The 18,484-nt window shown below is 43.6% G+C and overlaps 1 protein-coding gene across 1 annotated transcript in view; it reads right to left on the bottom strand.

Moving 5' to 3' along the window:
* The window catches only part of MRPS6 (mitochondrial ribosomal protein S6), a 96,111-nt gene that overhangs the window by 11,739 nt on the left and 65,888 nt on the right, over nucleotides 1-18,484 (bottom strand). Inside the window, exon 6 of the mRNA XM_027773947.1 lies at nucleotides 10,394-10,533. Coding sequence (XP_027629748.1) covers nucleotides 10,394-10,533 — 140 coding nt within the window. The remainder of the gene's footprint in view (nucleotides 1-10,393; nucleotides 10,534-18,484) is intronic.

The raw sequence follows: 18,484 nt of genomic DNA, 5'->3' as shown, positions 1-18,484 counted from the left end.
CATTTGCTCACTGTTAAGAACCACCATTTGGGGACCAGCAGTTGGCATAATGGCTGTGTCACTGGACTCCCATGTAATTGATTGACCACGGTTCAAGTCCCAAACCTGGTGGCTTGAAACTCATGCCAGGCGCATGTGCTGCGTGCCCAAGATCCCAAGAGGAGAATGGAGGAGAAGGGATTGTGGTGTGGCCATTACCCCTGGGGGGTGATTTCTCGCTTTCTGTCTGTGTCCCTCTGTCTTGACTCTCTTTCTGGAGAGCGCATGCACCCTATAGCAAAAACATCTATAAAAAAAAAAAAAGGAAACACCATTTGTACCTTCTCTGAAAACTGCACACCAACCTGGCCAAACATTCTAAGGTTTAACTCCACTAGCCATGTATAGCAAGGCTGCTATCGCCCAACTTACTAACTGTCCACTTACTCAACATTTTATTATTGATTACTTACCTTAAGATCAAAGTTCTAGAATACAGCCTATAAAACATGATCAACCACAAGTAACCTATTCCTTGCCAACCCCCAAACTTTACCCACTCATTCCTTACCCTCCGATAATTTCATTTTGGTAACCTGGGGGCCAAAGTAAGAACTCTCACCCAACACAGCCTCTAGCATCTTGTTCTTTCAAGTTATCCATTTGTTTTGTAACTCAGTATCCATAAAAATTCCTTTCAAATATCAAGAACAAGTTATGATCTCACTTATGACCTCTGCCAACAGTCCCACCATACTTAAATCTACAGCAGATGGTTTTTCTTCAAAACATATACATCTTTTCTCTTTCTTTGCCTTTTGCATAGCTTCCCTAGAAAAGTCTTCCTCTCTCACTTAAAGCCCTATGCTGGCACTTAATATACTGCACTGGTAAAATGCTGTGTTTCACACAGGATATGGAAGGAAATACTTAGCAAGGGCCAGACACACTCTGGGCACCCACTAACCCAGCCATGACCACTGCCAGCCCTGGAAGTATTCTAGGTCCCTCCCTCCAGAAAGCCCATAGGTGTCTCTTGCTCTCCTGAGTTTAAGCCTGCCTTTCCTTATAATCAATTACAACTTATTCAAATATCACCTCTGTAGTTTTACTTCTGATTGACATTGCTTTCTTACATCTTCCACTCAAGCATATCCCAGGTGCAAGAAGCATTTTTGTGGACTAGCCTAGAAACACATGTGTCCTAAGAGAAGGTATGTTTATAGTTGCTGACAACCACTCTACTGTCCACAGATCCACTCTCACAAGGTCTTCATAAACACTATTTTCCATACACTGGCACTCACCAAATAACCCTAAGAAACACACCAGAAGCTTCTGGATACTATTTTATGATAGGAGTAAAAAAAAATACTAGAGGCCAGATACATCAGAAAGCTCATATTCCAGAACTTAAAAGAAGGTCCTTACATAGAGTGCCTCTAATTTTCAAAGTGCTTTCACATCTTGTAAACAGCTTCCAAGGAAGAGAATGAAGGTGAAGTGGGAGTTCCACTCTATGTGGCAAATAAAATTGATGAGTGCCAATGTGAGGCCAACAGTCCTCTCCCTCCCCAGCAACCACTCTACTCTAGTAGCTTCAAATGTGGTCTCCTTCCCACTATCTCCTTTGAGTCTTGCAATCCAGTATAGTGAAGAAGAGAGGCTCAGAAAACTGAAGTCAGGATCCCAAGCTCACTCAGCTGCTAAGTAGTCATAGCCAGGATTCAAACAGAGCAGCTCTTCTGACTTCAGGACATAGGGAGCCGCAGGCAGCTCCGGGACCATACAGACAACAGAATCATACAATGTCAAGTACTGGCGAGGACCAAAAAGACAATGTGGCCCAACCCTTCATACAAGGACACTGCAGCCAAGAGAAGAGGTTGATCGGCCCCAGGTCACAAAGTGGAGGCAACCTCTGAACTTCAGACTCCATGGTTCCCACTCTGTCTGCCACATCTCTTGCCATCCAGCACCCAGCACTTTGGAGGTTTCTCAAGGATAAAAGAGAAGTCCTAACTGAAGACCAGAGATCCTGAGACCAGGCTGTAGCTTGACTTCTGGAGGCTCCTGCTGCTACCACAAACCCTCTTGCCTACTCCAATTGTCCTCCACCAGTCAGGACACTCCTTTAGTAACCAATCCAAACAAGAGCATTGGTCAAAATGCAAATGGGTTTGTGCCCACACCACAGCTGTGGCTGGCATTTCATGCTTATCGCCCTGCTGATCTGTGCCTGGGGCTGATGTGGTCAAAGACTGCTCTCCACTCCCACGGCTTCTTGTTACACTGTGGAAATTTCCACAAAAAGGAAACACTACAGAAACAAGGGGTCGGGGAGTGGCTCAGAGATGGGCGGTACTGCATATACCATTCTTAGTTTAAAGAGGAACTTGTTACCTTCCCACTTCTTTTCTCAGGGACCCCCATGTCCCTCTCCTGCCATGAGGGGACCAAGCAGAAGTCCAGGACCAACTCAATTTCTGTCTGCCTTAGTGGCCAAGCACATATATCTTACTGCCTCATTGACTTTCCCACACAGAAAGGATCTTAACCAATTCTGGATTGCTCCCAGTAGATATTCTTTTTCTCTTACATATTCATCTTGGGAAACTAAACTAATTAATGAGTATCTATGCTGCGCCAACCTCAGAAGAAAGATAAGACAGTAAGATACATGGCTTCTTGCTCCTAAAGATCAGCTGGAAAGAGAAGGCTCAAGAACTGCTAAGCCAGCAGAAACCTGGTTCCCATGACTTCTACAAGCCTCCCACTCTTGCAAGAGACTATGGCAATGATGGGTGGTTGTGCCAGCTTTGCTAACTACAGACAACTTGAGGAATGAGAATGAGACTTTCTACAGATGTGAGAGAAAGCACCAGGTACAGCCCTGCATGCCTATGCATACACCTGAAGAGAAGGCCTAGAAACAGTCTACTTGGAGTTGTGGGTCTGGGCAGCTTCTGATGCCTGCAAGGATCCTTTCCCACGACAGCACACGTCCACAAGATACCTACAGAAATAGGAGTTAGACTGCAAGACCACAAACTCCCCTGTGCTCATTTCCTATATCCTGATGAGCTACCATGGAGAAACCATTCTGAAATTCAGAGGAGCTGATGTTTAAAGGAAAGAGGTCAGCAGCTCAGGGTGGTCTCCAGGGGAACCAGAGGGTCTTCTGTCTACCTTAACCCTGGCCCTGAGAGACGGGAGGTTCACAAGGATGCCATGGCCACAAAAAGATATTAATGTTTGCTTCTTCCCCTAACCAAGCTAGACAAAATATAAGACCAGAGGACCCAATACACACGAACTCTTTCTTACCTCATTCCTCACTCACTGCCTCACTCCATGTAGAAGAGTTCAGGTTATGGCTACAATGCAACGGCCCAGATATGCCCAAATGTTGACGAGCACAATAAGAAAAAAAGTTCTCTAAATAATTAGTTTTCTATTTCCCACTTATACTCTGTGATTAAATCAGTAAGTATATATAATATTTTGGAAAAATCCAGCTCAATAATCTATAATCTAATCAGTTCATGTATTCCCAGCACCTGTCATCATCTGCAACATGGCACCAGCAAAACAGTTCAGCCTAGCAGGAGCGACATCGACAAAGCACTCCATTGCCTTGAACACAAAGCCCAATCATGTTTGTATTTACAGTTATGTTTTCTTACTTGTAGTTCTAATTATAGAATTACTTCACCCATAAAAATCATATCAGCTCTACCCAAGCATCTCTTTTTTCCCTAGAAAAGCACTAAATTTTTTGTATGCCAGCTCCGCACAAGAAGTAAAGAGATGATAGATGCCATGCAAGGAGGAGAAGGGGTACCAACAAAGGTCCCCACACACTAATGCATTTCTCAGGACAGCCAACAATGTTCAAAACCTGGAGGAGCAGAAAACAACTTCCTATGCAGAACTGGCCTTATGGTCTACAGGTGATAATTTACTTTCCCCTTCGTATTTCTAAAGACACTCTCACAAGACAAACTCTCTACTACAATGACTGAATCCCACAGAGATCTGAGAGGACCCAGAAATATGGCTTTCGCAGGACAGACTGTGCCTTGTACCAGAAATGATGCCACCCAGAAGACTCCCTCCACAGCAGCAGTACTGACACTAGTGAACCAGCAGCAGCTCTCAGTGACCTTTCTCCTCCTTCCTTCAGGATCCAAGTCCCTCCATACTGCTCAGCCACCTACTGACATAAGGCTACATAGACTATGTGAAGCTGCAGTCCCCAGTAGTCCCTAGTTACCAGGGGAACAAATATGTTTTCCAGTAGTACTCTCCAATGTCAAGGTTTTTATGGGGAACAAATATGTTTTCCAGTAGTACTCTGCAATGTAAAGGTTTTTATTATTATTATTTCATGTTTGCCTTAAATCTATATTTCGTAAAAAGAGCTGGCTTGAATTTGAGTTATATCCTTTGTCTCTGTCTGAGATAGTCGTACACTCACATACACCCTCCCCTTCCCCCTGGCAGACAAGTGGAAATTTCCACTGAACGCTGGATGGCTCATAGTGAGTGAGGGGTGGGGAGGGGGAGGGGAGAGGAGGGCTTTGCAGCTCTGAAGCATCTTTGAACCTTTTGGAAGATAGGAAACAGATTCACTTGAATGCTGGTTCCTAGACTGTCTCCGTTAAACCTGGCTAGGTCCAGGCGTCGCTGGGCGCTGAATTATTCACCTTAAAACCAAGGGACCTCTACCTGGAAAAGCCCCATTTCTTTTTATATCTGTTGGGTTTCATACATTTTAAAAACCACTAAACCTGCTGCAGAATCCTTTCAAATCTTGGGACACTGCCATCACAAAGAAACCTGCAGTCTGCAGCAGCCCTGCCTTGAAGCCCGCCACATAGTACCTACAGACAGACAAGAATGGGGTCAGAATGCTGGCCTGGACTGAACGCTGGCAGGAAAGCACGAGAACATGGAAATGCTAGCTAACGGGAAAACTACAGAAGAGAATCAATCTCCTCTAGAGAGAGTGCCAGTGCTCTTGGAGTAAGCTGCAGACACATTTGGGGAGCGAGTCAGTAAAATTCCACTGATTCACCATAGAACCAGTTATTTTTATCATTCTGCTTACCCGTAAATAGAAGGGTATCCTATATGTAGGCCAGTAGCTCTCTGTTATAAGCACCTATCCAAAATCTATAGCTGATGAAAGCAGGGAAAGTAGGGGCAAAATAGACAGGAACACTCCCTTCGCTACTTAAGCATTTTTCTACACAGGTACTCAGAAGTTAGCCCAATCTCATGGCAGAAAAATCAGACCTGGTAAAACACAGCCGACACCTATGTGAGGCATCTTTCACAAACACTCACAAGCCGATACTGGAATACGGGCCACAATTTCTTCTATAACTCCCTCTCCCACACCAGAAATCACTGAGTCTTAGTCCAGCCCCATCTAGTGGGAAGAGGTCTTTAAACTATAATACGGCCCTGGAGTAAGACGCTGAAGGGTTCAGTGTGCAGTCCACCCCTTTCAGTGAGGGCCTGAGAGGGCACTTCTCTCACTTCTGCCTCCTGCACATTGACACCCTCCCTGTTTAGACACCAACCCTGGTCATCCCAGAAACTGCAGGTACTGAGCGTGACAAGGGGAACATGTGAAGGCACAAGGCAGAGAACTTCTGGGGAGACTGCATGAGAGCACGGCAAATGCAGAGCTGTGGGTGAGTCCCAGGTCTTTCAAGACCCCGAACTCTGGGTTATGCTCAAGTAGTTTCCAGACTGCCTGGTGACAACTGGAGGCGAGTGAGGCCAGAAACTGCACCCGGAAAGCTGGTCCTGGAGACCCAAACTTCCCAATACCTGAGCTGACCCTAGCAGCAGCAGGGGCAGCTGGTCATCCCCCCCTTTCATATCACTGGAGGACAACTTACTTGGGGTGTGATTTCCCTTGGAAAAATAGGAAAACTGTTAATAAACTACAGATCTGAGAGATCATTCCCCTCCTTAATATGAGTGACCCAACCCAAGTCCCATTCTGCTCCAGGTAGAATACAAAAGAGCATTTGAAAAAATAAGTTTAAAATGTCCTAAGATATACATAATTCTACTGACCCTCTGAGACTGTGAATTAAGTGAATTTCTGTGGACTAGTCTGGGATTGTAACCATCAAGTTGTTCCAGTGGGAAAACAAGTTCCTAGTTATAAACAGACTACAGTCAAATTTCTGGAATATAACCTGTTTCTAAAATAGGGACTAACCAAATCAATTTGGTCAGTCATATTATGACTATATTTTTATTTCTGGCATGAGTTGATTATAGACTTAATATAATAATAAACATCAGGTGCCACTTCCAAAGTACACCCACCTCCTCTGGGAAGGATCCCCAGATAACCTACAATACCACGCTCTTTCTCACCAGAGGACTTTCCACCATCCCCTTCCTTCAGCCCACTTGGCATGCGTGCAGCAGGACATAGGCTTAGGGGAGGAAGCAATCATCTGACATATCAGCCTGCCACTGTCCCTGCTGGTCTGCGCACCTTTGCTTATACCCCCAAACTAGTGCCTAGGTCAGCACTAGGCAATCAAGTCCCTGATGAGACCAGGAACCACCATGATCAGAACCATCTTGAGACCTATGGCTACCATTAGGATATACCATTTCTCCCTATAAACGTAAAAGCAATAAACACATGATACTACAGTACCAAATGGAATGTGGATTTTCAGAGAGCACCTCTACTCTCCGTTAGCCAGTTAAAAAACTGGCTTATATACACCAGCTTCTGGCTTCAAATGCATGCTTCACCAAAGTATAGACATGTGTCATACATTCAGGGCAGTTTAAAAGGACCCAAAACTCTGATGCTCAATACATAACTGCCAAGTCCACTGTTTCTTCATAACCATTTTTTTAAAAAGGGAGCCTTCCATGGCATCTAGCACACCTGGCACTTAATCCATTAGTAACTGTTTGTAACCTTGTCTATGACTATATGCAATACATATGCAGAAATCTGCCAAACAAGCAAAATGCCTGGTACAAATGTGCTTGGGGTTAGTGACTATGGGGTTTGGTTGAAGCCAAGAGAGTATCAGATTAATCTTAGCCTCATAGACATCTGGACTCACCACCCAATTCTATATTTTTAGCCAGGTAACTCCAAACTACACTCGGCCCTCAATATTTCCATTTACCAAGGGTCACTGTGAAGACCATCCATGGATGTTACAAGATAAAAGGTAGCATGGTCAAATAAAATTGGTGAGCGAAGGGATCTTCCTGCAGGGTTGACCGCTATAAATATGTCAATGTGTATTGGGAGTCTCAAAAAGGATTTGATCATAGGGACCAGCAGTTAGCGTAATGGCTATGTCGCTGGACTCCCATGCAGTTGACTGCGGTTCGTGTCCCGGACCTGGTGGCTTAAAACTCATGCCGGGTGCGTGTGCGTGTGTGCCCAAGATCCCGAGAGGAGAGTGTGGAGGAGAAGGGATTGCAGCGTGGCCATCCCCCAGGGGGGGAGGGTGATTTCTTGCTTCCTATCTCTCTGTCTCTCTCTGTCTGGCGAGCGCATACGCCCTATAGCAAAAACCTCTCCAAAAAAAAAAAAGGATTAATCATATAAGACTTCTCACATTGAACTGGTCAGATACACACTACCCTTTTATTCCTGGTAGACTATCCTGCATAGAACTGGTATTTCAGAAGTCACACTTTGGAAAACACTATCTTGTTTCTTTTTTCTTTTTTTGTGGGGGGGAGAGATTTTCACTGTAGGGCGCGTGCGCTCGCCAGACAGACAGAGAGAGACATAGAGACAGAAAGCGAGAAATCACCCCCCAGGGGGGATGGTCACGCCGCAATCCCTTCTCCTCCATTCTCCTCTCAGGATCTTGGGCACGCACGCACACGCGCCCGGCGTGAGTTTTAAGCCACCGGGTCCGGGACACGAACCGCGGTCGACTACGTGGGAGTCCAGCGACATAGCCATTACGCTAACTGCTGGTTCCCGAAAACACTACCTTAAATAAATAAACACTAAACATTGATTTATCCCAGAAAAATGAGCTTATAACCTGACCCTCCTCCATGTAAGTAAGCATCACTTTTCTGTGTCTATATATAAAATACATATGTACTACACTTTAGAAATATTGCTTCTCCCTTGCTGAAAAATCTGAACATAAAAGAACCAGAAATAAAATCTTTAAATGTCAATGAATGAAGTGACTACAACACAGCCCTTGGTGAGACACATGCACCTTGTCAGGAATCTGTAATGTAGGGCCAGTGTCATCGGCAGTTCTGGCTTAGTCCCAGGTGGATGCTTCTAGGACCTGAATACACTCCATCTACAAAGAGAAACAGCACCTTTCCACTACCCCCAAACACACACACAAACCCCAGCACTATACATAGAGGCCTGAAAGTAAATGAGTTAACACAGTTGCTCTGGGTCAGTCTCAGTGGTGTACTCAGTAGCTTACTGAGCGACAGGACTGGAAGCCACATGGCCGACTGCCCTCAAGATTCCTGGGCTTGTTGACCTGAAACACGTGGATATGTACACGTGGCCCAAGATCCTAACAAACTATAGGGCTGGAGGAAAGGGATCGTGATATAATGAGACCCTGTTAATGGTGCTCTCTAATGAGTGTCCATATACTCCATGAATAAAATAAAGAAACTTAAAAAAATATGATTATCAAAGTGTGACTCTCAAACAAGCACATCAGCACTGCCCAGGCACTTATTAGAAGTGCAAATTCTAGGGTGCTGGCTACAGCTCTCAACAAAGTCAGATCCTCTACTTGGAAAAACGGCCAAGGAAGGTCTCCAACTGGACACATGTAATAGAGAACTGTCTTCTCCCCCACCCCATTCAGCACCTTCCCTCTGAGAAGCTCCTCTTTCCTCGAAAAAGCAAAAAGACTCATTGCTGTTAAAACTACACCCATTTGTGTTAAGAAACATTTTACACACATACACATACACACAATCTCCATCTCCCATTGTTATTATGACTATGGAAGAAACCCAGCCACTGCACATTCCCTGTTGCTTAGCAACGCCACAGGCACTCTCTTCAGAGGTGTTCTCGAGCAGCTGAACACCACACAGACCAAGGTGAAGCAATCAAAAGATGAAATGTGCAGCATGCTACATCTTGACAAAAGGTTTAAATGCAGTATGCAAGCCTCAGTGTGCATGACTCCATGCAGGCCTCATCTCACGTGTGTAGCACCTGTGTAGGACCACTAAGTCTACGTGACTAAAGCAGCATACTGCTCACAGTGCACATCTGTAGAGACTACCGCAATGGGTACCATAATAATGTGGACGGGGGAAAGCTGGAATCAGACACTAAATAACATGTGCAAGGCCCCAAAGCTCTGTTGAGCACCAGAAAGAGAAGTGCATCTTCTACTCTTGGATGTTCCAACTGTACTAAAAGCTGATTCTCATCTTATCTAATATCTGCTTCTAGGAAAGTCAACAATGTGGGAAGATTCTTCCTCCAAACCAGAAACCGGGAGCATAAAAAAGATACCATAAGGGCTCAGAGAAGCTTTTACTTGATTCTACAAAGTGTTCTCAAAGAATATCTGAGAACACAATTACTACAGAATCAAATCTTTTGACATGTGTTTGAGGAAGTTGCAGTACACTTCTGTAGAAAAAAATTCCACTACAGAAAAGTGATCATCAGGACCAGCAGTTAGCATAATGGCTAGGTCGTTGGACTCCCACGCAGTTGACTGCGGTTCGCATCCTGGACCTGGTGGCTTAAAACCCACACCAGGCGTGTGTGCGTGCGTGCCCAAGATCCCGAGAGAAGAATGGAGAAGGGATTGCAGCCTGGTCATCCCCCTGGGGGATGATTTCTCACTTTCTGTCTCTCTGTCTCTATCTGTCTGGTAAGCACACGTGCCCTATAGCAAAATCCTCTTTAAAAAAAAAAGAAAAGTGATCATTCATAGGAGCAGGCAAAATCACTCTCCTCTAGTGGATCAGGCTCTGGTTGGTCAAAAGAAGCACATTTGTTATCTGCAACAACATATTTACAAGAGATATGTTGAGTATGTGGACCGAAAAGTATTCGCTGAGTTGTTTTAAAGACAACGTTAAAGAAATGCCAGACGAAAACACTGCGTAGGATGACAGGAAAGGTTTTCCAGGACCAAGAGCTTATGAGCCTGCTGCTCCTGGCATGGCCTGTCCAAGCACTCTGAGAGCAACCTATGAGGGACTAGTATAACTGCAACCTGGTCCCATCTGCAATACAACGTTGCTGAAATATGTACCTGACAACACTCAGCACAACAGGGATCTGCCTGTACAATTACAAACTTGTAAGATTCATGAAGCAGTGTTCTTCACTGAGCCCAGACATTTCACAAGCATCTCCTGAGAAACTCACCCGCCTCTCTGGTGCCGCTGGTTATGGGCAGAAATCATGTAAGGAAGCGCTCGTTCACCCAGGTTTTCCAGGCTCCTCACTATCGCACCTCTGTCCATCAGGGCTTCTATTGTCCGTTTCAAAGCAGCAGCAGTCTCCGGCTGTTTTTTGTTTTCATTTTTAAAGAGAAGAAAAAAACTCATCAGAATCAACATAAAAACTAGAGTAATCAAGCCGTCAGTTCTGACCCTAACAACTCTACTGGTAGGAATCTTCAAATAAAAACGATAGAAACTAGTTTTCGCTAACTTAAAAAAAGAGAGACATTTATTGTAAGGTTAAGAGATAGCTCACAGGTACGAAGGAAAATTGAGGAACTAGGCCTCATGGAGTTCAGGAACCAGTGCAGCTCCAGAGATCTGGGAGGCAGGAACTAACAAGTGGCTTCCTGGAGTACCTCCACCAAGCTGAGTTAATGCTCATCACTGACAGACCTTGAATCCCATGACTCAAAACTCAATTCCTGGAGAACAGCATCTGTTGGCTAGAGACCTTAATCAACCATCCCTCCAAGACCATAGCCAGTGGGAAAAGGGCTTATCTCTCAAAGAAAACTTGGAAGCCAAGGGAGGAAAGAAGAGTAAGGCCCAACCCCACCTTCCTGGAGCTTATAATTTAAAAAAGACTTAACACAAAAACACGTCAGATTGTAAGGCAGAATACAGGACATGACACATAGACACGTCCAGCTAGGAGAAGGGCTTCATTAAGGAAAGCTTCCTTAAGGGGAACCCAGAAAATGAAGGCTGAAGATGCAAAGAATGAATGAATCGGACACCAAGTGAAGGCGTGAGAGCAAGAGAGCACGAGTGCAGGGAGGAAACAGCAGGAGGTTCCAGAGATGAGGTGCAGGGCAAAAGAGGGCTGAGAACCAGGACTATGGATCAGATATGAATATTTAAGCAATAATGGCTGTTATGAACAGCAAAACTGTAAACAATATGAAATCCCATCCTCCATAACTAAAAAATTCTATAAAGGTTTTGCCATAAGGCATCTGAGCTCACTGAAGAGAAACACAGAGAGGCAGTGAGAGGGAAAGTGAGGAGTTACCCTCCAGGGCTAATGGCCATACCACAATTTCTTCCCCTCCATTCTCCTCCCAGGATTTTGGGTATACAAGCACACATGCCCAACATTCCTAAGCCCCCAGGTCCAGGCCTCAAAGTGTGGCTGGACGTGTGGGGGTCCAGTGCTGTAACCACTATGCCATCTGCTGGCCCTGCTAAAATACTTTAAATGTTTTCAAGAGTTTTTTCTGGTATTTCTCTATCCATATGTACACACAAAAAAATATTGGAAAGAAAGGATATTTTTACAAAGGTAACCTGAAAAATGCAACTAAAGCAATGTGGAGAAGAAGGCTGACATGTGGCAAAAGTAGGCACCAAAATCTGGTGGCTGAGGGAATGTAGTTGACATCGATAGCTAACTAACAAAAGATCTGGAGAAGCTGACTGGGGACAAGATGTGACTGAGTCTAAGATACCGTGGCTCCCCTAGGTTGACCTCTCAAGATATAAACCTGAAACCTACAGATTGGAAATATACTTTTTTTTTTTTTTTGAGGGGTTTTGCTACACAGAGAGGCAGTGAGAGGGAAAGTGAGGAGTTACCCTCCAGGGCTAATGGCCATACCACAATTTCTTCCCCTCCATTCTCCTCCCAGGATTTTGGGTATACAAGCACACATGCCCAACATTCCTAAGCCCCCAGGTCCAGGCCTCAAAGTGTGGCTGGACGTGTGGGGGTCCAGTGCTGTAACCACTATGCCATCTGCTGGCCCTGCTAAAATACTTTAAATGTTTTCAAGAGTTTTTTCTGGTATTTCTCTATCCATATGTACACACAAAAAAATATTGGAAAGAAAGGATATTTTTACAAAGGTAACCTGAAAAATGCAACTAAAGCAATGTGGAGAAGAAGGCTGACATGTGGCAAAAGTAGGCACCAAAATCTGGTGGCTGAGGGAATGTAGTTGACATCGATAGCTAACTAACAAAAGATCTGGAGAAGCTGACTGGGGACAAGATGTGACTGAGTCTAAGATACCGTGGCTCCCCTAGGTTGACCTCTCAAGATATAAACCTGAAACCTACAGATTGGAAATATACTTTTTTTTTTTTTTTTGAGAGGTTTTGCTATAGGGTGCATGCACTCGCCAGACAGACAGAGACAGAGGGACAGAAAGCGAGAAATCACCCCCCAGGGGGGATGGCCACGCCGCAGTCCCTTCTCCTCCATTCTCCTCTCGGGATCTTGGGCATGCACGCACATGCACTTGGCGTAAGTTTAAGCCACCGGGTCCGGGACTCGAACCGTGGTCGACTACGTGGGAGTCCAGTGACATAGCCATTGCGCTAACTGCTGGTCCCTTGGAAATACACATTTTATAGTCATCTTCATAGAAGGCTACCTGAAAGCAAGGAAGAGTGAGATCATTAAAAGAGGAAGGAAGGGGAGAAGATAAGACATCAATAACAGAACCTTGGGGAGCACAAATATTTGGGGTCTAACAAAAAGACTTGAAATCCAACAAGGAAATAGAAAATGTACAGTCCAACAGGAAAGGCAAAATCAGGAGCCTGCTATGTCACAGAAAGAGGCAGCCTCTAGAATGATAGGGTAGAGAATAAGGAAAAAAGAAAACAGTGTAGAAGTGACATGGGCACTCATTAAGTTAGGGCCAGAAAGCAGACTGCAAAGGTCTCCACAGCAGAAGCATAAGAGCAAGGATGAGAGAGGGAGAGCACCAGAGCTTAAGGGACAACCAAGTTGGAGTAAACTGCTTCTGTTTGTTTTTAGAGTTTTTTTGTTTTGTTTTGTTTTTAAGAGAGAGATTTTTGTTATAGAGCGTGTATGCTTGCCAAAAAGAGAGACAGACAGAAAACAAGAAATCCCCCCTCCAGGGGAATGGCCATGCCACAATCCCTTCTCCTCCATTCTCCTCCTGGGATTTTGGGCATGCACACACATATGCCTGGCGTGCATTTTAAACTGCCAAGTCTAGGACCCGAACCAGAGTTGAGGGTCTTCATCCCATGAAACACCCCCAGTCTTCACCAGCCTAGATCATGGGCAAGTGCCCAGCACGTACAGGGAGGTGTCAGGACAAGAAAAAGGATCCTTCCCATGCAGGTCCAGCATCACAGAGCACTGCATTACTACTGCACTTCCAGTTAACCCCAAACTGTAGGATTTAAAAAATATCAATGATGGAGGCCAGCAGATGACGTGGTGGTTAAGAGCACTGGACTCCCACATGGCTGACCACGGTTCAAACTTGGTAGCTTGCTTTCTCACTTTCTCTCTCTTTTTTTTTTCTGTCTGTCACACATATACACTGTTCCTCTCTGGTGAAATTAAAATAATTAATAAAGTTAAATAAAATAATTCTTTAAAAAAATGACGGGGGCCAGCATTTACTGTGGTAGTTAAGCACTGGACTCCCACATGGCCAACTGCAGTTCAAGTCCCAGACCCAGCAGCTTGAAAACCTCACCAGATGTGTGAGCATGTGTGCCCAAAATCATGAGAGGAGACTGGAAAAGGGACTGCAGCATGGTCAATCTTCCTGGGGGGTGATTTCTCATCTTCTCTCTGTCTCTGTTTCTCTCACTTCAGTGAGCACACATGCCCTATGGCAAAATAAATAAATAAACCAAACAAACAAAACAATGATGATAATGATGACAGCTATGATTTACTGTTTAAGTGCTATATGCCCAGTATTAGTCAAGCATCTTACTGTTACATCTTTAATCTTTAACCTCCACCCCTAAGAGGGCCAGTCCATATAGCCTGGCAGTTAAGGTGGCTGCATCCCACATGGCTAACCACGCAATTTGAGTCCCAGATCTAGGACTCAAAACACACCAGGCACATGTGTGTGCATGCCAAAAACCCCAAAGGAAGAAGAAATGAAGGAGAAGGGATTATTGGTGTGGTCAAGCTCCATAGGGAATACTTTTTCACTTTCCCTCTCTCTGTTTCTCTCCAGCAAGCATAGGTACCCTGTGGCAAAATTAAAAATAAAATTTAAAATAAAAGAGCAAAGAAATTAATAAATTTGGAATTAGGCCTCAGGCTATCATGCCAAGGCAGATCATAAGAGGAAAATCTTCCTACAAGGAAAAGGAAGATTGCCAAAACACAATGGGTAAAGACCAGAGGCATACCCAGGCAAATGTAAGGGTTATGTCTCCTCAAGGTTGCAAGTGAAGGGATGCAAGCAAAAAGACTATGAAATGCAGGAGTGGGCCTAAGAAAAGACCACATACCTTTCAGTGACTCACTTGGGGTCGAATGCAAAGAAAATTGCAGAACAAATACAAGTGTGCTTTCTGGCAATGAGAAAATCTGCTATATTTTATAAATTTTCTTTCTGACAAATACTACTAACATGCTATAAATGCACAAGTAAAGTATTAAGCTTAAGGCTTAGAAAGAAATTTTTACTTTCATTTCATATTGTAGACCACTAGGGGTAAACACTGTTTGTTTACATACTTACCAACCCTATGATAAAATAGAAATTCCCTGAAAACAGTAAAACTGGAGGTCAAAATCTCTCCCTACTGACATGAATTAAAAAGTCTATGACAATTTCTCCTTATGGTTGTAGTAACCATATTTCTAATCACATGGAGGCTAAGTTCTTCTATTTAATTAGCTCACATAAGTATTTCCATGTTTCTGCAGAAGTCTCATTGATAGCAGAATAATTTTCATTTCATTAAAAATGTTTCTTAGGGCCAGAAGTGGCAGAGTAGTAGTGAAGGTGTTAGATTCCCACATGGTCACCCTCAGTTCATTTTGGATCAAGTGGCTTAAAAATCACACTATGCCCAAAATCCCAAGAGGAGAACTGAAGAGAAGGGATTCCAGAGTTACCCCCCCCCCAGGGGGTGATTTCTCACTTTCCCTCTCTCTGACTCACTGGCCAGCACGTTAGCTCTATGGCAAAAACCTAAGTTTATAAAAAAAATAATAAATGCTGTCTCTTGACCTAGCATTGTATCAATTAGTTTATGATAAGGTGTCTGAGCAGTCTATCCTAATAAAGAGTGGGTATGCTTTAAAAAAAAATGTTTTAACTGGTTACAGTCTAATTAGCTATCCAAGGCATAAATTTTAATTTCAGCTTTGCCTCATTAAAAAGAATATAGCTTAATATCACAACTTGTTTAAACTCTAACTGATGAGTTTACAGTATGAAACAGGAATATCCTCTTCTGAAGTAAGAGCTTCTAAAGTAAAGATTTCCTTTTTTACATTTGTCCGAGAAAAGGGGAAACCTACCTAGTGAGACTGTAACTTAGGATCATGTAAAAACACACTGTGTTTGGCTCTGATGGCAATGTCAAATTGGAGACTGCTTGAATGGCCACACTCATTTTACTGTAAATTCAAATTAACCAAAAGTTTAGAAAAGGAGACAGAAGATGATATAACAATCTTTCTTGTTTATCGGGGTTACTCAACATGTCCCTCAGGCCCAGGGGGGATAGCCATGTCGCAATCCCTTCTCCTCCATTCTCCTCTCGGGATCTTGGGCACGCACGCACACACGCCCAGCGTGAGTTTAAGCCACCAGGTCCGGACACAAACCGCGGTTGACTACGTGGGAGTCCGGCGACATAGTCATTACACTAACTGCTGGTCCCACCAATATTGCACTTTTAAATTCATTTTGTGGAAATAAGTCAAACTAAATAGTAAATACTTCATACATTTCAAAAACATCAACTCCCAACATGCACATAAAGACAAATGTTAAACTTACACTGTTCTAATGATTGCTTGATAGGGTAAGATAAAGTACTACCCAAAAGCCATAAACAATACTTTAAAAAAGAAAAGTAACCCTAGAAAAAAGTTAAGGCCATTGTTTAATCTGATTAATTACTAAAACAACTAGCCCATAAAGAAAATCTTAAGGAATAAAACAAAGAGCTAACTTCAAATATTTGCAGCGCTATTAAGTAAATGACAAGTTTGTTTTATTTTTATTGGACCCCAAGGGTAGACGGGAATCAAAGGATAAAAATTACAGAAAATAGAGCCTTGATCTGTAAATGAGAACACATTTCTGGGTCAGCCACAGCAGCACAGTGGTAATAATATACTCCCTGGTGATAGGGCTCCATGTGAAGTTCCTGGACTAGCAGCCCAGGATCTCTCCGTGTTCACACTGGGCATGCATACCCATTATGCTGGTTGGCTAAGGTTGGACATTGATCATGGAATGAAGACCCTGTTAGTGGTACTTGTCTTTTTCTTTCTCTCTCTCTCTCTCACCCCTTACTTCCTCTCTTATAGAAGAAAAAAAAAAAAAAAACACTTTAAAAGTAAGTGGCACATTTCTGAGAAATACAACTATACAAAAATGAAATGGGTTGTGTTGCCTTGTGAAGTACTAGCACTTGATCGCTATAGATAAGGGATGCCATAGACATATGCACAGTGGGAGGCTCAATTCAACTTTTTTAGTTTTTTTTGTTGTTGTTCTTTTGCCATGGGACACATACACTTGCCAGAGAGAGACAGACAGAGACAATGAGAGGGAAAGTAAAAAAATCACCTCCTACAGGAAATGGCCACACCACAATCCCTTCTCCTCTATTCTGCTCCTGGGATTTTGAACATGAATGCACATGTGCCTGCTGTGGTTTTCTTTTTCTCTTTTTTCTTTAATTTGATTTTTTTTTCCCATTCTCTGCTTGGGATTTTGGGCATGCGTGCACATTTACCTGGTGTTAGTTTTAAGTCACTGAATCCAGGACTTGAACTGTAGCTATGTTGGAGTCCAGTGATGTAACCATTACACTATCTGCTGGTCCTGCCTGCTGTGATTTTCAAGGCACCAGGTTCAGGACTCAAAACCATAGTCAATCATGTGGGAGTCCAGCATCTTAACCACAACATGACCTGCTGGTCCCTGAACTCAACTTCTAAAGCCCTTACCAAGACTAAATTCCAGTATCATTCTAGTACCACTCATCATTCTGAAGGACATTCTGAAGTCAAACTGGCTTATTTAAAAATGGCAATTACATGATGATGAAAGATACATGGAATACTAGGACAGGCTGGTGCTACAGGCCAGATTTGTACTGACATTCTGTTTTACCCACCATTGCTGTTAAGACAATCCCCTGAAAAGATCCCTGGGAAGCCCAAAGGTCCTTTCAAATACTACACCTCTAGAGATCATCATGGTCAGTTTCTGTGATAAGAACAGCGGTGGCAAAAACAAAGGAGAAAGGAGCATCTCTCCTCCTCCAAGGTAAAATCCCATCCAGTAAGGTTTTTATTAATATTATTTATTTATTTCTTCTAGGAGCAAAGGAAACACAGAGAGAGAAACAGACAACCGCAATAGGGCCCTGTTGCTATAATTCCCCCTAGCCTTGGCCATTCCCAGTTCTTGGGCATGTGTGTGCCAGCAACCTCAGGGAGGTCTCCAGACCTAAATGAGGAACCTTCCTGTGTAGGATTGCCCCACAGAGCACTGTGTTTTAATGCTATACCATCTGACCCTGTGTGAGGGTATTTAAGCTAAGAATTTATGGGAGTACTGGACACACCTTTCATAGTCCAAGGGCTCATTACCTCTGCTTGACATGTCTGACCTCACCTTGGCTCACCATGGACCCAGCTGCTCTTGTGCCACTGGTAGCTCCTGTACCTGTCTGTGCTGGCTCTGGCAAATGCAAAGAGTGCAAAAACATATCCTGAAAGAAAAGCTGCTGCTCTTGCTGCCCCATGGACTGTCCCAAGTGTCCCCAGGGCTGCATCTGCAAAGGGGAACTGAACAAGTACAGGGGCTGCACTGATGATGGGAGAGTCCTACTCTTAGATATAAAGAAAGCCACAAAAAAAAAAAAAAAACACTTTAAAAGTAAGTGGCACATTTCTGAGAAATACAACTATACAAAAATGAAATGGGTTGTGTTGCCTTGTGAAGTACTAGCACTTGATCGCTATAGATAAGGGATGCCATAGACATATGCACAGTGGGAGGCTCAATTCAACTTTTTTAGTTTTTTT

This window comes from Tupaia chinensis, unplaced genomic scaffold (genome assembly GCF_000334495.1).
Source record: "Tupaia chinensis unplaced genomic scaffold, TupChi_1.0 Scaffold000392_1, whole genome shotgun sequence".
In the NCBI taxonomy this organism is placed as follows: domain Eukaryota; kingdom Metazoa; phylum Chordata; class Mammalia; order Scandentia; family Tupaiidae; genus Tupaia; species Tupaia belangeri.
The sequence above is the reverse complement of the archived record's forward strand: the minus strand, read 5'-3'. Positions and strand labels throughout refer to the sequence as shown.